This window comes from Aphidius gifuensis, linkage group LG1 (assembly GCF_014905175.1).
Source record: "Aphidius gifuensis isolate YNYX2018 linkage group LG1, ASM1490517v1, whole genome shotgun sequence".
Classification (NCBI taxonomy): domain Eukaryota; kingdom Metazoa; phylum Arthropoda; class Insecta; order Hymenoptera; family Braconidae; genus Aphidius; species Aphidius gifuensis.
In genome coordinates, this window is record NC_057788.1 from 5,736,507 (window position 1) to 5,754,084 (window position 17,578).

The 17,578-nt window shown below is 24.8% G+C and overlaps 5 protein-coding genes and 1 non-coding gene across 8 annotated transcripts in view; 2 read left to right on the forward strand and 4 right to left on the reverse strand.

Annotated features, from left to right (window-relative positions):
• Positions 1–17,578, forward strand: part of LOC122861208 (protein numb) — a 29,261-nt gene that overhangs the window by 1,864 nt on the left and 9,819 nt on the right. The window contains exon 1 of one of the 3 annotated variants that reach the window (XM_044165440.1): positions 14,135–15,162. The exons of 1 other annotated variant lie outside the window; for it this stretch is intronic. In XM_044165440.1, coding sequence (XP_044021375.1) covers positions 15,088–15,162 — 75 coding nt within the window. In that variant the 5' untranslated portion in view covers positions 14,135–15,087. Of the gene's footprint in view, positions 1–14,134; positions 15,163–17,578 lie in introns of those variants that run through there. One more of the 3 variants, XM_044165441.1, reaches the window with a different exon arrangement.
• Positions 727–898, forward strand: LOC122847964. The gene has a single exon (XR_006373418.1). It is a non-coding gene; the product is annotated as a U1 spliceosomal RNA (small nuclear RNA).
• Positions 3,157–4,217, reverse strand: LOC122861212. The gene is made up of 3 exons (XM_044165456.1): positions 4,133–4,217; positions 3,510–4,037; positions 3,157–3,430 (listed from the first exon to the last, which is right to left on the reverse strand). The coding sequence occupies exons 1-3, from the start codon at positions 4,172–4,174 to the stop codon at positions 3,194–3,196; spliced, it is 807 nt and encodes a 268-aa protein (XP_044021391.1). The 5' UTR covers positions 4,175–4,217; the 3' UTR covers positions 3,157–3,193.
• On the reverse strand, positions 4,325–5,946 carry LOC122847886. The gene is made up of 4 exons (XM_044145745.1): positions 5,932–5,946; positions 4,890–5,414; positions 4,584–4,826; positions 4,325–4,348 (listed from the first exon to the last, which is right to left on the reverse strand). The coding sequence occupies exons 1-4, from the start codon at positions 5,944–5,946 to the stop codon at positions 4,325–4,327; spliced, it is 807 nt and encodes a 268-aa protein (XP_044001680.1).
• Positions 5,863–7,042, reverse strand: LOC122861213. Its single transcript, XM_044165457.1, has 3 exons — positions 6,927–7,042; positions 6,346–6,837; positions 5,863–6,254 (listed from the first exon to the last, which is right to left on the reverse strand). The coding sequence occupies exons 1-3, from the start codon at positions 6,966–6,968 to the stop codon at positions 6,015–6,017; spliced, it is 774 nt and encodes a 257-aa protein (XP_044021392.1). The 5' UTR covers positions 6,969–7,042; the 3' UTR covers positions 5,863–6,014.
• Positions 7,780–8,974, reverse strand: LOC122861214. The gene is made up of 4 exons (XM_044165458.1): positions 8,789–8,974; positions 8,512–8,715; positions 8,139–8,423; positions 7,780–8,053 (listed from the first exon to the last, which is right to left on the reverse strand). Exons 1-4 carry the CDS (start codon positions 8,831–8,833, stop codon positions 7,850–7,852), a joined length of 738 nt encoding a protein of 245 aa, XP_044021393.1. The 5' UTR covers positions 8,834–8,974; the 3' UTR covers positions 7,780–7,849.

Below are 17,578 nucleotides of genomic sequence, written 5' to 3' on the forward strand. Positions count from 1 at the left end.
GACCGATCGATTTATATCAGGCACACCTCGTTCTTCTCTTTTTTGTATAAAGCAAGCTTTCACTCGATCCCTCAACTTCCGCAAATATTTATTTATTATTTGAACATGATATATTTTGGTATTCATGAATCTCTTGGGTATTCAAAATAAAAATAAATGAAAAATAGTTAAAATGACTTGGTTGGCTTCGTGTATCGTTGCACGGATTTAATACGGTAACTAAATCCCCATGTGTATTTATATTATGCATGTACACACGCGTATACAATAATTTACCTAGTATAAATTTTATATTATTGCAATATATAGTGTTGTGTGTGTCTTGGTTATGAAATGTTACATTGCGGATTGACGTAATGTAGTCGTAAAAGCGTGACGAATAAACAATCTCGAATTTACTTTTATTTTAATTTAAATTTCATTCATCATCATCATCATCATCATTATCATCATCATCATTACCGTTATTAGAAAAATATTTATACTATAAAAAAATTTTACAATAAAAAAAGTTATTTGTAAATTATATAGTTGATGTTTTCATGTTGTTCTTTTTTTTTTCGATTTACAAAAACAAAAGTATTTCGATAAAAAAAAAAAAGTGCTATTTGTTTTGTTTATTAATAATTTAATATACCGCTAGAGTTCGTGAAATATAAATATTTTTCTCAATAGTTATTATTAAATTTTAATCATTAATATTTATGGTTAATTGTGTCGCGAGTATAACTTACTTGGCGTGGAAGATACCGCGATCAAGAAGACGGTTCTTCCTGGGTAAGGCTCGCGATTCATTGCACAATTAAAGAATACGAGCTGAACCTTGTGATTATTCATATATTTGATAATTGCACGCATAATTTTTGGTAGTTGGGATAAGCGTTCGCGCTGTCCCGGATATAATTATTTATTATTTTTTTTTTCGGAGCTTAAATAACCGCAGGACAATTTTTTTATTCTTTTTATTTTATATACACTTTTGACCAAGAGTAATTGTGTACAACCGGATTAGGTCATACTCTAGTTTAAATTGTTGTGTCAACTATTGATTTTCCCAATGCTATATATGCATTGTTTTTTATATTATTTTGTATCATGCGGAAGTCATATATTTTTTTTCCCCTATTCCGTGGCTCATAAAAATTTAAAGAACAATTCACAATAAAAAAAAAAAAACAGTTATAATTATTATTAAAATTTAAAGTTTGAACATATTTTTTTTTATGACAATGTTTATTTGATGTATAACAACAATAATTGATATCTTTTTGGCAATAAAAATATATAATTTTACTCTCATGAATAAACACATTTGTGATGAAAATATTCTATGATCTATTTACGTCAATAAAAATTGCAAACACAATAAATAATATATTTTAAATATTGCTAAAAAAAACCTGATTAATCATGTTAAAAAAAAAAACACCAAGGTTTTATTTATTCCAGTTGGATGGAAAATAAAAATCAAAAATAAATGCCATTGAATTATTAAGTGCTTTGTATAATGAAGTTGGAGTAGGTCATTTGAATGACATATTTCTATTTTAACGCTGTCTATTAATTGATAATTATAACGTGAAAATTATTTATGATAAAATTCAATTGAGATACACATGCTAGAATTGAACGGTACAACATGATGAATCGATGAAATGTGAGTCAAAGGACAATCACGATGAGGTCGTAATTTAATTTTCTATTGAGTGCATTATTGATTTTTAAACTTGTTTTTATTATCATAAAATTTTTTTTATCTATTTTTTATATGTCAAATTATAGATTTTTTTTTAATGAAAATATTTGGTAATAGGTCATTTATTCTTTCTTTTCATTCTTCTTTTTTTTTTATTTAGAAAATTTTATCAATAATTGCTATTAACTATCTGTATATTTTTTTTTATCGAGAAAACCAATGAATTTTATTTTTGGCAGGTCATTAAACAAAGGTGCTAATGGAAAACCTTAAAGAGCTTTAGAAAATTTTTTTTTTTTTATATTTTATTCTAACGGAAATTGAATTGAAAAATTTATATAATTTTAATATTTTTTTTAGAGATTACCTCTTACTATCTTTACTTGATGAAAATTCATAAAATCACCTTGAGTTTATTTTATTTTTTTTATTTTTCATACTACCTAGTGAATAATTTGATAAAAAAAAAGGTCATCTCTAATTTATTTATCAGTTGCTATTTTAATAAAAAGGGTTGATAAAAAGTTTTAAAAAAAATTGCAATTTATTTTTGCTTATAATTATGATAGCGCCAACAAAATTTATCACGTAAAAATTATTTTAAAAGAATATTCAATTTTAATAATTTAATTTACTGAAAATACTTTAACATAATTATTGTTTGAAAATTTCGTTTTAGTATTTTTTGTGTCTACTTGAATATTAAATAAACAATTTTTTTTTTATGATAGTGAATTATTCGTTTATTATGGATTTCATTTGGTGAACATTTGAATTGTTTTTAAACACAACTGGTGGTACAATTAATGTACAATATATTATAATTATTAATGTTAATTTAATCTCCCAATACATCAGCATACCATGACATGAAACAGTCGACTAATTGTTTATTAACTTCTGCTACTTTTTCCTTAGCTCCATTGAGAGTTTTTGTAAAATCTTGAGTTGCATTTTTAAAAGATTCACTCACTTTTTCTTGAATTTCTTTAATATGATTTTTCGCTGAAATTCTCTCTATTTCATCGTCTGAACTTTGAGCTTGAATTACCTATGTTCAAATTGTACTTAGTAATATATTATTAATCGCAAAAGAATATAGTATATTTTTTTACTTACAGTAAATAGCACAACGGCCAAGAAAATAAGTGTGAGCTTCATTTTTTAATGCTTTTATTGACAATAATTAATAATTATATATGTTTTAAAGTTTTATGTTTAACTGTAGTACATCTCTGATTTTGTCGAGTATTTATATCAACGATGGCATAAAATAATTAGGACACAAGTGGGAATATTTGTTGTGTCAACTATCATTCTCATTTCAAATGATAATTAACCACTTGTGTTCATAAATATATAATTTAAATTTTCAAAATAATAAATCATTCCAAATATTTATTTTAGCTATATAATATATTTTTATTCCAACAAAAAAAAAAAATTCCACATCTATATTAAATCAATACAAATTTTTAATATAATTAACAGATAAATTTAAGGTTTGATTTGTTTTGTAAAACTGTCGATGGCATTTACGACGCAAGCTTGAACTTCATCAAATACAATATGTGAGTTATTCAATAAATGATTGATACCATTGTTGACCATACATTTTGGCATGCTTGAAGATACATTTTTTGAAGTTTCTGACATAAGTTCAGAAAGCTTGGAAAAATGTGTTGAAACATCATTCATTGATTCGGAAGTTTTATTGTAGGCAGCTGCTCCCATCTAAAAAACAATTGATAAATAAGTTTTAATAAATATTAAACATATTAATAATCAATTAAATTAATATAATTTAACTTACTTCTTTTATACACTCTATAATTTCAGTTGCATCAGATGGTTTAGTTTCTTTTCGTCCCTCAAAACACTTGCGAGCTTGATTTGAAAATTCAGTGACATCACCAGGAACAGACTTTGATTTATTGATAATATTTTCAACATACTGAGTAGCAAGTTCTACTGTATTTCCCACGCAACCTTTCATTGCATCAACTGCACCACTGCCAATATCCAATATAGTTTTACCGATAAGTTTGCATCTGCTGATATCAGTATTTTTTGCTTTTTTATAAAGTTCATCAAAACGATTTTGAAGTTCTGTTATGAAATTGATAACACCAACCAATGTGTTGTCAACAAAATCTTTAGCTTTTTCTTTTAATTCTCTGCCAATTTGATATGCTTTATTAACAGCAATATCAACTGTTGCTTTGAATTCTTTGATTACTTTTTCAACAGCTTCAGTTATTTTTTTTTGAGTTTCTCTGATTGTATTTACCAATGCAATTGTTTCGGGATTTGATTCTTCTTGGTTTTGAGCTTGAGCTCCCTATTAATTTTTAATAATTAATTTTATTCATAAACAAATTAATATTTAATTGTTTTTCTTTTTTTTTTTTAATAATAAATTATTTTAATACTTACAAACACCAAGACAATGGCAAAAAGTATTAGAGTGACTTTCATTGTTGCTATTATCTATTCTCAAATTCAACTTCAACTGTATTATCTCTGATTTTTCAAAGTGTTTATATATCGATGAGGATAACCATTAAATAACTAGGACACAAGTGTAATCTTCGTTGTGTCAACTATCATTCTCATCCTCAATGATAATTAACCACTTGTGCTCATAAACCACTACAAATAAATAACAGATAATATGCTTTTTTTATTTTATTAATTAACAAATTATAAATTTAGATTTTTTAAATTTTTATTATGCAACCAATTGCAAAATTATATTAACAGTCTTCAAACGAAAAATAATCTTTTATCAAATATTTATTTCATATTAAAATTTTTATTTCAATAACAAAAAAGTATCAATTTTACATTTTTAATTATAATTACAATTTTTTATTGAATTTGTTACATTTCTTCTTAATTGATTTATTCGCTTGAATTTGTCAATGTTAAGCTTAACACAAGTTTCTACTTCAGAATAAATAATATGAGAGTTTTCCAAAAGAGTGTCAATGCCTTTGTTGGTAATACACATTGGAATACCAGCAGGTAAATCAGTTGTAAATTGAGATAAGAGAGTTGTAAGTTTGGCAACATTTGCAGCAACTATGGTGATTGATTCAGTCGTTTTATTGAATACTTCTGATCCAAGCTGTAATCATTAAAATGAAACAAAAAAATTAGTCTATTTTTATGTATAATAAAATATACATACATTTTTTATACAGGTGATGATATTTTTAGCGTCTGATTCTTTGGATTGTTGTTTTCCTTCCAAACAACGTTGTGCTTGTTCAGCAAAATAGTTGACATTTTCCGGTACATCCTTAGCAATGTTGAATATATTTTTAATATACTCAGTACCTAATTCTATTGATTTATTAACGCAACCTGACATGTTAATAAGTGCATCTTTACCAAGATGCAAGAGAGTTGTACCAATTGTTTTGCATTGTTTTATGTCAATTTTTCCAGCAAACTGCCATAATTTTTCAAACTTTTCTTCCAGTGTTGACAAAACTTTACGAGTACCTTGCAATGATTTATCTAAAAATTCTTTAGCTTTGTTGACTATTATTTCACGAATTTCATTAGCTCTTTCTTTGGCAGCATTGAAGGCTTTTTTAAAATCATTAATTGCATTTTCAACTGCTTCACTAACTTTTCTGTGAGTTTCTTTGATAGTGTTAATTAATGCCTGTGATTTTGTCTTATCTTGTTGTTCTTGAGCGTAAGCTCCCTTTGAAAAAAAAAATAACAAAAACATTCCAATATAATTAATATTTAATACATCAATATAACAATGTATATTTAATTAATTTTAAATAGAAAAATAAATTTAATCATGACACTCACAGAGGCCAAGACAATAGCAAAAAAAATAAAAACAAATTTCATTTCAATTAATATATATTTATTTTTATTTTAACTGTACAATTTCATCATATTTTTGAAGCTTTTATATCGGAAAGCTATCAGTACTAATTTGCATTTTATAACTAGAACGCAAGTGGAATATTGGTTGTGTAAACTATATTATCCTCAAATTAAAAGATAACTTAGCACTTGTACATTTTAAGATAAATCAATCACCTTATTTTATACATGAAAAAAATATTTTTTTTTTTAAATGATAATAGAACATAGGAATATTAACTTATCAATTATAAAATAAATTAAACAAGTGGTTTTATTTTAATGTATTTTTATTGAAAAACTTAATTTTAATTCAGACAGATATGAGAATTTTTTAAAACATTCTCAATTTTCATAGACCTGCTATGAATCGTAGTATTTATTTTTGTTCTTTTCGAAATTGTTCAGTTTGAAAGTCAATTGATTACCATTGTTTTTGAGATGAACTCATTTTGTCCATATTGCTCTTGACACAAGCTTTAGCTTCATCGAGAACCTTGTTAGAGCCGTCTAACAAAGCCCTGATACTTTCTTCAGCAATGCATTTTGTTATACTGTTTGGAGAATCACTGACTCCTTCAGACAAAAGTGAACCCATTTTTGAAACAGAGTCTGAGACAATGTCAACTGAAGTTGATGCTGTTTCCTTGATTTTTGATGCAATCTAAATATTAAATTAATTAATTAAAAATTTGTTTTTCAAGCAATGTCATTATTATAACAATTAAAACATATAATAAATTTTTAAGACTTACGTTTTTAAGACATTCAATAATAGTTTCGGCTGGTGCTCCTTCATCATTTTTCTTGAAACATTTACGAGCTTCGACAGAAAATTGAGATGCACTAGCGGTAGTATTTTTTGATACATCAATAATTGTGTTGATGTGTTCACCACCCTGTTGAATGGTCTTTTCAAAACATTGTTTCAAGTTCTTTCCTGCTTCATCTCCAACTTCTGCCATAGTATCTTTAATTTTTTTACATTCAGTAATATCGATTTTGCCAGCTCTCTTCCAAAGATCACGGAATTGATTGTCAACATCTGATATCATTTTATTTACTAGTTTTGATGTGTCATCATAAATTTGTTTAGCTTTGTCTGTTACTTTTTTACGAAGTTCATTTGCTTTTTCTTTGGCTTGTTCAACAACTTTTTTAAATTCAGTAATTGCTTGATCAATACTTTGAGATATTGATGCGTGAACTTTTTCAATTTCACTTGATATTGAAGCTGATTGTGCTCCCTAAATAAAATAAAAATTCAAACTAATTAGTTACTTTCAATAAAAATATTAATAAAAAATTAATAGAATACTTGAACAATGTTACTTACAGACACCAAAGCAATGGCAAAAAGAACGAATACAAAATTCATCTTGGTTATATATGTTTGTTGTTGGTTTCTGTCTTTCAAACTTGGATCAACTGTGCTTAATTCAAATTTAACGATACCTATTTATATGAAAATTTAGTCGATATAATTTGACATGGAAAAATAAAATTCATGTGGTTTTTGGTTTGTGTAAACTATTGTCATCAGTTTTAATAACAATAACCACTTGTATTAATAAGTTGTTTTCAACAGTCAAAACATCAAACATCGTGTCAAGATAATTCAGCGCATAAACAATAACATTTCATTGCAAGTGGCATACTTTCGCGTATTTATGTTTGTTGTTTTATTATTTCAATAAACAATTTTTCAATTTTATTTTTCTTACAATTCATCAGATCGCTTTGGGAGATCGAACGTTATCGTTCTCATCCAGCTTTTCATTTTTTTTTGCAAAATATAATTTCAACAAAATCAATTAATAATTATTAATTTTTTGCATGTTAAATAATTTTTTAAATAACAAATTCATAGTGTTTTTTTATTATCTATTTTTTTTTTTATTTATAAATTTATAAATACATAAAAATAAATCAACAGAGTATAGAATTTTTTTTTTTTTTACTTGAATGTTATCATTATCAGATCATAAAATTAATCGAGCGTGAAACTTTTTGTTTGATTAATTAAAAAAAAAAAAGATGCTACACATTTATGTCGTCATGGATAATTTTTCCATACATGATTTAAAAAAACAGTGATAAGTAAATTCCAAATTCTTGAAATTAATGAAACAATCAATGAAAAGTAATAATTAAATTTTTAATTATTAATTAAAATAAATAGACAATTTTTTTTGAATATTTAAAAAGTATTTATTAAAGTATATTAATATTATAACTAAGTGTCAATTTGTTATTATTCTATTGTTGGTTTTTGTTTTTAATACATGTTTTAACTTCTTCGGTAACGCGAATGGTCTCGCGGGAAAAAGCAACAAGACCCTTGGTAGCAGCGCAGAAGGGTAGTTTGATTGGAAGTGTTGACATCATATATGACATTTGGATCATTTTTTGAGTATAGCCTGGAACTGTTTTCATACTGGTCCAGGTTGCTTTAGCACCAGCCTAAATAAATTTAAAAAAAAAAGATAATATATTAAAATTAACAAGTCAAAAAATATTTTACAAATTTTTGAATGAAAAAATTTACCCCATTAACACATGCAATGGCTTTTGCAGTTGCAATAAGACCATCAACATTTTTAAGACAATCATCAGCTTCTTTTTTGATAACATCAAGATCAACTTTGAGATCTTCAGTGATCTTGATCATACTCTCGATATATCCATTTCCTTGTTCGATTTTGTCTGTTACACATACACTCATGTTGGCAATTGTTTCAAGGGCAACTTTGTCAAGAATTTCGACGGCTGATTTACATTCAGATGCATCTTTTTCAGCATTGTTAACGAGATCATCAAGATGTTTTTTTGTCTATTTTAATTTTAATTAATTATTAATATTTAATCAAAGAAAAAATTTACAAAATTTTATTAATTTAAAATATTTATTGTATATTTACCTCAGCCAATTGTTTTTGAAGTTGTTCATACATTTCTTGGGAAAGTTTTTCACCTTGATTTTTAAGATTGTTTGCAACTTCATTTGATTTTTCTATTGCATCATCGAGAATAGATTGTACTTCAGTATGAACAGCAACAATTCCAGCTTCAACGTTATCATGAATTTTTTGCAATACACCAGGAGTACTTTGTGCCTGTGCTCCCTATTAAAATTAAAAAGTTTTAATATAATTTTAACAATATTGAGTCAAAGAAAAATTTATTAATCCAACTTACTGCAGCTAAAAAGAAAGCACAACATAAAATTGTAAATTTAGCCATTGTTTATTAATGTATTATCAACTTCAACGTTTAAGATTGATTATAAACTGGACACAAAAAGAACCGGACATTTATAATAAATCTTGAATGCGCATATTTAATTTTTGTATATGCAAACAGCAATTTACCACTTGTGTAAATTAACCTCGAAATATTATGTATTGATTTTCCTCGTGATTTAATTAATTTCACAATTATACATTCGTATTTTTCTTTTTATTTATAAAAATCTTTTCTATATATCCAAATTAATAAATAAAAAATATATTACCTAAATCTAATAAAAATATAATAAATAATTAATTAAATTTATTAAATTAAATTTAAATTTTTTCATATAATAATAATAATAATAAATTATAAAAAAAATCAATAATTTAATGGAAAATTTAATTTTATCTTTCAGCTAAAAATTTATATAAATTATATATTATTTTTATAAATTATATAAAACCAAAAGAAAAATACGTATTAAAACATGTGTGTAAATAAAATAATAATTTTTTTTAATTAAAAATTTATTTGTTTTTTGTGTTTGATGATCACCAATTAATTAAACATCAATGATTATTGAAACAAAAAAAAATTAAATTAAATAATTAACCATCCAAATTGTTTCAAGTGTAAAATAAATCTTTCAAATTACCTTGATTCGATTTAAGGTGTTTAAAAAAAATATAAAATATAGAAATTAAAAACAAGCGTTAGATATGTGTATATAGCAACGATTAAATTGCTTGTGGACATCAAGTACACATAGGCCTCACCCCTCTGAATTACAGAATTTCCCATAGGAGTCCATAGACCTTTTGCTCGCTTTTGCTGGTGTATTCTTGGGGTGTCGTGGGAACCCTCTTAATATAAACCCTGCTATGCACGTTTTTATTATATATATTCTATGATTTTTTAAATATTATTATGATTTTTTTTATTTATATTATTTTTTTTTAGATGAGACTCACATCTGACCTGCGAATGAGCCGAGTGTCTTTGATACTTGTATATGAGACTTTGTTCATTTGCTTGTTGGAATTATAAAATACTCGGAATAATTAATGACAGGATGTTAAGGTTAAAAGACATTAACAAAACCAAAGAAAAACAATTTGAATATTGAACCAAATTATTTCTCAAAGGTATGACACGATTGGTTTATTTTTAAATTTATTTTTTCAATTTTATTTATTGAATTGTTTAACAATATTGAGTCATTCTTTATATTGATAATTATTGATGATGGTAGTGATGATAAATAATGCCAATTTATTTATATCGTTTTGTTTTGATAAATGTAAATAATATGGGCAAAGGTTAGATTATTAAAAATATAATTCAATTGTCTGTAATGTAGTACAATTGGTGCAAGTGAAGGGGTCTGATCGAGGTCGTTGTTATAACAACAACAACAACTGAGAATGATGATACTTGTTAATATTGTATTTTACTTTAATTAATTCGCATTGAGTTTAATTGATTATTCAATTTCAACTGAGATTCATAAATCATTGTTGTTCAGTATAATTGATTGGATTTCGAGAGATCAACAAATAGGCAAATTTTCTAGCTAGGATTTGTTTTATTAACTTGAATATTCTGTAAATTTATGTATTATGTTGTATTTGAAATTCAATTTTTATTGCAAATAAAATTGTCTTGTCACTGAGAATTTTCGAGTCACTTGAAACCTACTTGTCGTATTGGAAAAATACATTTCTCTTTTTTTCGCATGCATGATTCATTTGACTTGGAATATTTTAAGAAAATTTTAAATATTAAATTTTATTTAATGTAAAATTTATTTAAATTTTTTATTTACAACAACAATTTTATTTTTACATTATTTTATATTTTGAAAATAAAAATTCAAATTTACAAAAATAATCCGGTTTTACAATAGCTTGCTTATATTTCAGGCGAATTGGCACTTATAACATACCGTGATGGCAAAAAAAATTAAAAATTAAAAATTGATAATTGAATTCCACATTTACAAATTAAAATAAAATTCCACATTTACAAACTAAAATCCCAACTAATTCGTGTAATAAATTTCAATAATTTACCATAATAAAAAACAACAACAAAAAATTAATTTTATAAATAAACTTTTTTTATTTAAATTTTTAATTATTATTTTTTAATAAAGTTTATCACACAAATAAGTTGATATTGTAACTGACCTAATGTAAAAAAAAAAATCAAATAAAAAAGACCATTTTTAAACGTATAGAAACATGTTTTGAATTTTTATTTTTTTTGCCATCACGGTCTGCAATATGTGCCCATTACGCGCTGTCACATTTCACAGACCGTGATAGCAGAAAAAAAAATAAAAAATTTTTAATTTCACAAATTCAATTAATATCTATTATCTTCACACGAGTAAATGAAAATTGTCATGACTCATGAAGTTTTTAATTATACCTCTAACAATTGTTTAAACTTTTAAAAAATCGCGTTACATATTATAAAATAATTTTTTATCAAAAAAAAAAAAAACTTTAATTAAGATAATAAAAATAACAATAGTCATATCACCATTGGCTGTATACAATTGTATTACATATAAAACAAGTAAAACTACATGAAAATTATAATTATCTTATCTAAAGTAAGGGAACTCTATGCGAGTTTTAATAATAGAAATATTTCACAGGCAAGCATAAACAAGGGTCGACTACACAACTTATGTTTTCTCAAATTTTTCCACCTAATTTATCAAAAGTTTAAATCAAAATTAACAAAATAAAACATTTACAAATTTTTACCATAAATTGTTTAAGCCAAAATAATAATAATATGTAAAAAAAAAAATTCCAAAAATAGTAGTTGATTTATTTTTTAAATAGTAAATAATCTTATGATGAAAATTTAATAAATTTATATCGCTTTATGGTTTTTTTTTTTAAATAAATATATTCATATAAAAGCAGACATATGATCAACAAATTTTCCACCTGATCAATTTTGCAATTTACTTTTTCTTCATCGTATAATAACAAAATTGAAATGACACTTGATTACACAGATGGTTGCTTGTTCCATCGCCAAGATGATTTTTAATTAAATTCTTGTCTCATTTTATAATTATAATTATCTTTTATTAATTAAAAATCATCTACCGTTTTTAAATATAATAATGTAATACAATCAAATTCTCGTGTAATTTATAAATACATACATATATAAAAAAAAAAAAAACAGAAATGTATCAAACGTGTCATGTGGCTGCGGTTGTGTGCCACCAAGCCAGATGGTCAGCCCGTGAGAATATTTATTTTTTTATTAACAATTTTTTAAAATCTAAAAATTGAATAGAAATATGTAACAAACATAATTTTTAACAACAATAATAATAATTATTAACAAAATAATCTGCAGTAAAATCCAAAAAAAAAAATGATTATTTGATTTATTTATGTTTTTTTGTTGGATAAAATTATAGATAAATAATAATAATTTAAATATTTTATTTTTTAAATAAATTTACATTTTATAAATAATTTATTAATTTTATATTGATATATTTATTGTTAAAATATTAATTTCATTAATTTTTATATTTAAAAAATTTTTTAATTTGTTGTTATCCAAGAGATGAACTATCAATAGTGATGAAGGGTCAAATAAAATACCTATACTATATTTTATCGTATAAAAAAAATATATATAGTATTCACTTTCATTTTAGTAATATGTGTATTACTCGGGGCCAAAGCTTCAAAGCAGATGTACAGTCATTTATCCGATGGCAGCTGCACCTCCCTCCAACGAAAACCGTTCGCCAACCCTCGTACCTGCTCTAAACATAGCCATGTTATATTTTTTTAAAAAATTAACGTTATCATCAATTCAATTATTACCATTGCAATATAAAACAAAACACAATACTATCAATAATAATTTTTATAAAAATAATACACAGCTAGTATTGTAAATTTACTTGTTAAAAAATTATGATAAATCATTGATATTTAGGTCAAAGGAAAAGACTTTGGGTTAATTCTGCAAAGGGTAATTTACGTAAATATTACGGCCCTGTAAATGACGAGGTTTGTCGGGTAAAACTCAACAAGGATCCGGGCCTTTTTTTTTTCTTTTTTAAATTTTATAACAGTCTTGCAGTTCAGAAATATTATCGTCCGTTAAGGGACACACTTACTGGGACGGGGGGAAAACTTCAAAATATTCCATAAAGTTTATAAAAAAAAATACTTCAAAGTGCCAAATAAATTTAAAAGTGTTTAATTTAATTTAAAAAACAAGTTTTAAATAACTCATCCAAATTAAAAATGGATATACAATTTTTTAAAAAGTGAATAGTGTTTTTAATATTTAAATAATTATTAAAAAGTGAATAATGTGTATTATTTATTATTTTTTAAATTAAATAATTGTTTTTAAAAATTAAAAAACATTGACATTTAAATGATGAAAATGTATCTGATTGTATTTTGTATTTTGATCAAACGTATTTTGAGTTCCGGTGGGGTCGCCGGATGTAACTGAGCGTGACGGTGACAGTGAAACCAACGGAAAAACGTGGGAACCATAAAAAAACAAATTTGTAAATTTTAAATCATAGCGGTTATGCATTTGCAAATAAGTATTGCATATTTATCAGCAATCACTTCATCTTGCCATCATCACAAAATAATTAAAATTTCATTATAAAAATATCCCTTGAAATTAAATTTAAAAAAATATTATTAAATTCTTTACTATGTGAGAATTAAAAAGCAATGTTTCCATTGAAATTCCACTTGAAACTTCAAGTCAAAGTGTGACGTCAAAGCGAGTCAAGCAAGTTGGAGTTTCATCGTGTGTATATATATAGTCTCAAATAATTTCTTGAGACTAGTTTTACTGTTGTTGTCTTGATTCAAGACAAAGTTTGTTGTACACACATACACAAACTTGCTTACCTGTCCGTTGAAAGATATCGTCCCCTTCTTTTAATATATTTTTTTCTCTCTTTATTATTATTCCCTTTGGTTTGGCTCTTTGCTTACCTTAACATCTATTCCCCTCCCCCTTGTATCACCTCATCCAGGACCTGCTCTTGGTACCTATACAAACACAACATATACCCGTCAAACTATCACATGAAAATAATACATATATATTTTTAACTTTGGAGTACTTTGGAGTATTCCAACAAAACTTGTTTTGACAATCAAAAATTTCTCATTCTTTTTTCATATTTATTTATATTTATAAATAAACATTAATATTATTATTATTATTATGATAAATTATTGATAAATATTGAGTTAAAGAAAAAAAAAAAAATTAAATTAAACATTTTGGAGTAATATTGAGTGTTGTGTATTTTGGAGTTTAAATTATTAAAAAACAACAAGTGTTTATGTGCTTTTAAAAGGATAACTATTTATTTATTTAATTTTTTTTTTTTTTGGTGATACTATGAAATTATAGTAGAATATATATAGATAAACTAATAGATGGATTAAATATTGTTAATGTCAGACAAAGACAGTTTAACTTAGTGGTGATAATATTTGCGCAGGCGCAAAACTCAAAAGGTATTTGTAAGCGCGTGCGTTGAAACTAAGGAAAAACCAGTGGACGGTCGTGTCGCATCGAGCAATGATGCTCGTCGATTGATCATCGATCATCGATCCCATATTGTTTATTAATTACATATCTCCCACCTTCTTTTTTTTTTTCTTTTTAATTTCTTATTTATTTAAAACAACTAGCGTCATTGTAATCGTCATCAACAACTTATCATTCGTCTATCAGTGTTGTTTGTGTTGTTAGCTGTTATTGTTATTGTGTTGTGTTATTATATATTTTTTTTTTTTTTGATAATTATATTTGTGTCATAAAACAATCTGTCAAATTATAATGATTATTTGAAAATTGGATTATATTAATCTACACAAATAAAGACTGATAGAAAAAATTTAACTAGTGCTCGAAATTTAAGTGTTATGGTGAACAAATTAATAAAATTACTATTATTTAATATTTAGAAAAATTTAATAGTAAATTTTATAATTATTATTTATATTATTATTTACTGAAAGTATAATCACAATTGCTCATTTTTATATAAATTTAATTTCGTTGTATATACTGTACGAGGTGAAAACATTGACGATCGAAAAAAAATTTCATATGTGATTGTATGTATTTTCATGTACAAGGAATATAAAGTATAATTTTAAAACGTGGGTTTTGAGTGTAATAAGAGGTACACGGATTAATTTAAAAAAAAAAAAAAAAAAATGGGTAATCATCCGTCCGCCCACCAGCCACTCGAAAGAGCAACAAGCCACACTGGAAATGGCCTTCGATTATCGGTATGTTTTTTTTTTAAATTTATTAACAAAGAATAATTATTTCGATGATTATTTTTTAAATATTAATAGTGAATCATTTGAGAGTACTTTTGGACTTGATACAGACAGATGTCCAGGTTGTGCCGGCACTGTGTGGACCAGCTGTCGGAAATGCCCCTTGAATTTCCTCTAAAAACTGCATCTCTCATATGCTTTATTTTATATCATATATTTTTTTTTCCTCTTGAATATATTTTATATTAATATTTTCCATATTTTCTTATTTCCTATTTTTTATCATACTAGCTTTTAGCTAAAATAGATTCTCGAATGACTCAAATGTTTTTATAAAGTTTTATTTTTTTATATATATACTTATATCTATGATGGTTTTTTTTATTTTATTTTTTTTTATTTTGGTTTTACACCTCCTCAGGCTAAATATAATCTGACCTGTCAAGTTTTATATATGTGTGTGTATAATTGTATATACCGTTATGTACATTTTGATGATATCTAAGCTTTATTTGCATTGAATTTTTTTTTTTTTTTTATAAATTAATAAATCAAGTACATGATATTAAATAGATAGGTGTTTAATTTTGACACTTGAATAAGTACACATTTAATACATACAAATATAAAAATTTCATTTTAATTTCATACATTGTTAGAAATTTAGAATGTTAAAAAAAATCATAAAGATAATCGAATAAAATTCAAAAAAAAAAACTCTTAAAATTAACATAACAAAAATACGAGTTGAAATATTAAAAAAAATTTTTTTTTTTGTGATAGCTTCTTATAAAATTTATATAAAAAAAAAAAAAAAAAATTATCAAAGAGGTAAAAGAAAAAGAGAGGCCTTAGTTTGTCTCTCCATTTTTTGAGTCGAATATCATCCTGCTGCGTTCCATGCTGCAGTGACTCTCAACTCGATTAAAAATATAAATTTTAATATTAAAAAAATTATTTATTTATATTTTTTTTTAAAACATAAATAATCATATACAAATCCAACAGTGCGTGTACACAATGGCTCCTTTATAACAGCCATATATTTTTGTCACACGTTAACCAAGGCCAGGAATTAAAAAAAAAAAAAAACAATAATAGTAAAAAATATTTATAATATAAAAAAAAAAGTTTTAAATATGTTGAGTACTTTTATCTGTATACTAGTTTTAACAATCGACATTTTTCGCACGGTTTTTATCATTGCCTCACAATCGACAGACACACATCGAGAATCATTACGATGCCAAGGACATAATCATATACCTCTCTAAAATCATACAACTCGATGAGCATAAAAACCGTGTATTCAACATTTATCATCAAAACTACAGTAATATTCAAAATTAAAAAATTACCAATAATTCATTTTTCATAGAAAAATAAAAATGAAATAAATAATTTTTCATCCACTTATTTTGTTCATTGATAAATAATTATTACTGTGAACATTAGAATTTTCTAGACATGTGTTTTTTTTTTTAAATGACGTCTTGGAGGTTTTTTGATGCAACAAGTTAAAGATAATGTCACGTACATCTTGCATAACAATTTTAGAAAAATTATTTAATTTTTTTCTATTTATTATTATTTAAAAAACAATAAATATTACATAGTTAAAAGATATTTTTAAATATATATAAAAAAATGAGTAAAAATCATAATTTGCAAAAAAAAAAAAATACATAGAGTCAAAGTACATTGAGTGTATAAAAATAGGTATATAATAATTAAAATACATGTGCATATTTAAAAAATAAATATATATATTTTAAAAAATAAAATATAAAAAGGCCAAGTGAGAAGTCTGGGTATATACACCGGTTTTTGCCTGCTCGAGGGATATCAACTCAAGGATAACAGGTACTATATGTATCTGTATCCATATGAGCCACTGTTCAACACTAACTTTTATATACTAACTCTGATATTTTCATGAAAATAAATAAATAAATAACAAGTTATACGTCAAATAAGCAAATATCATTAATCAAAATGTAATATTAGAATAAATAAAAATTGCCTGATGTGCATTTGGTTATTATTAGTATTTTAAAAAATAAAAAAAATAATGTTTATTTATTATTTTCATCACCATTGTCTTGTTACAATGCCATCCATTAATACGAGGATAATTATAAATGCTGATTATTGTTATTTGCCATATTGTCATGACAATAGCCACTGCTTATACATACTGTCATGTTTTTTTTTCTTTTTTTTCTTTATTATATTTTGTATTTAATTTTTCACCTGGTACATATTGGTGCACTGTTGTTCAATTTATAAATACATGCTATGAAAAAAATGTGCACTTACTGCATTCACTTTTTTGTACTAACTTTCTCACATTTATTGCACCTGTCTACAATATCATGGTGAAAGGATTAAATATACTCAGTGTCATTGATGTTAACTCCAT

Coding starts and splice junctions, on each gene's coding strand:
- LOC122847886 (XM_044145745.1), bottom strand. Junction 4,827..4,889: donor TCATCACCTGTATAAAAAAT/GTATGTATATTT, acceptor TAATGATTACAG/CTTGGATCAGAAGTATTCAA. Junction 4,349..4,583: donor TAAATCAATTAAGAAGAAAT/GTAACAAATTCA, acceptor ATTTATTTGTAG/TGGTTTATGAGCACAAGTGG.
- LOC122861213 (XM_044165457.1), bottom strand. CDS start 6,968: ATGAATTTTGTATTCGTTCTTTTTGCCATTGCTTTGGTGTCT. Junction 6,838..6,926: donor TTGCCATTGCTTTGGTGTCT/GTAAGTAACATT, acceptor TATTTTATTTAG/GGAGCACAATCAGCTTCAAT. Junction 6,255..6,345: donor TTATTGAATGTCTTAAAAAC/GTAAGTCTTAAA, acceptor TTTAATATTTAG/ATTGCATCAAAAATCAAGGA.
- LOC122861212 (XM_044165456.1), bottom strand. CDS start 4,174: ATGAAAGTCACTCTAATACTTTTTGCCATTGTCTTGGTGTTT. Junction 4,038..4,132: donor TTGCCATTGTCTTGGTGTTT/GTAAGTATTAAA, acceptor AAAAATTAATAG/GGAGCTCAAGCTCAAAACCA. Junction 3,431..3,509: donor TTATAGAGTGTATAAAAGAA/GTAAGTTAAATT, acceptor ATTGTTTTTTAG/ATGGGAGCAGCTGCCTACAA.
- LOC122861214 (XM_044165458.1), bottom strand. CDS start 8,833: ATGGCTAAATTTACAATTTTATGTTGTGCTTTCTTTTTAGCTGCA. Junction 8,716..8,788: donor GTGCTTTCTTTTTAGCTGCA/GTAAGTTGGATT, acceptor TAATTTTAATAG/GGAGCACAGGCACAAAGTAC. Junction 8,424..8,511: donor TTCAAAAACAATTGGCTGAG/GTAAATATACAA, acceptor AAATTAAAATAG/ACAAAAAAACATCTTGATGA.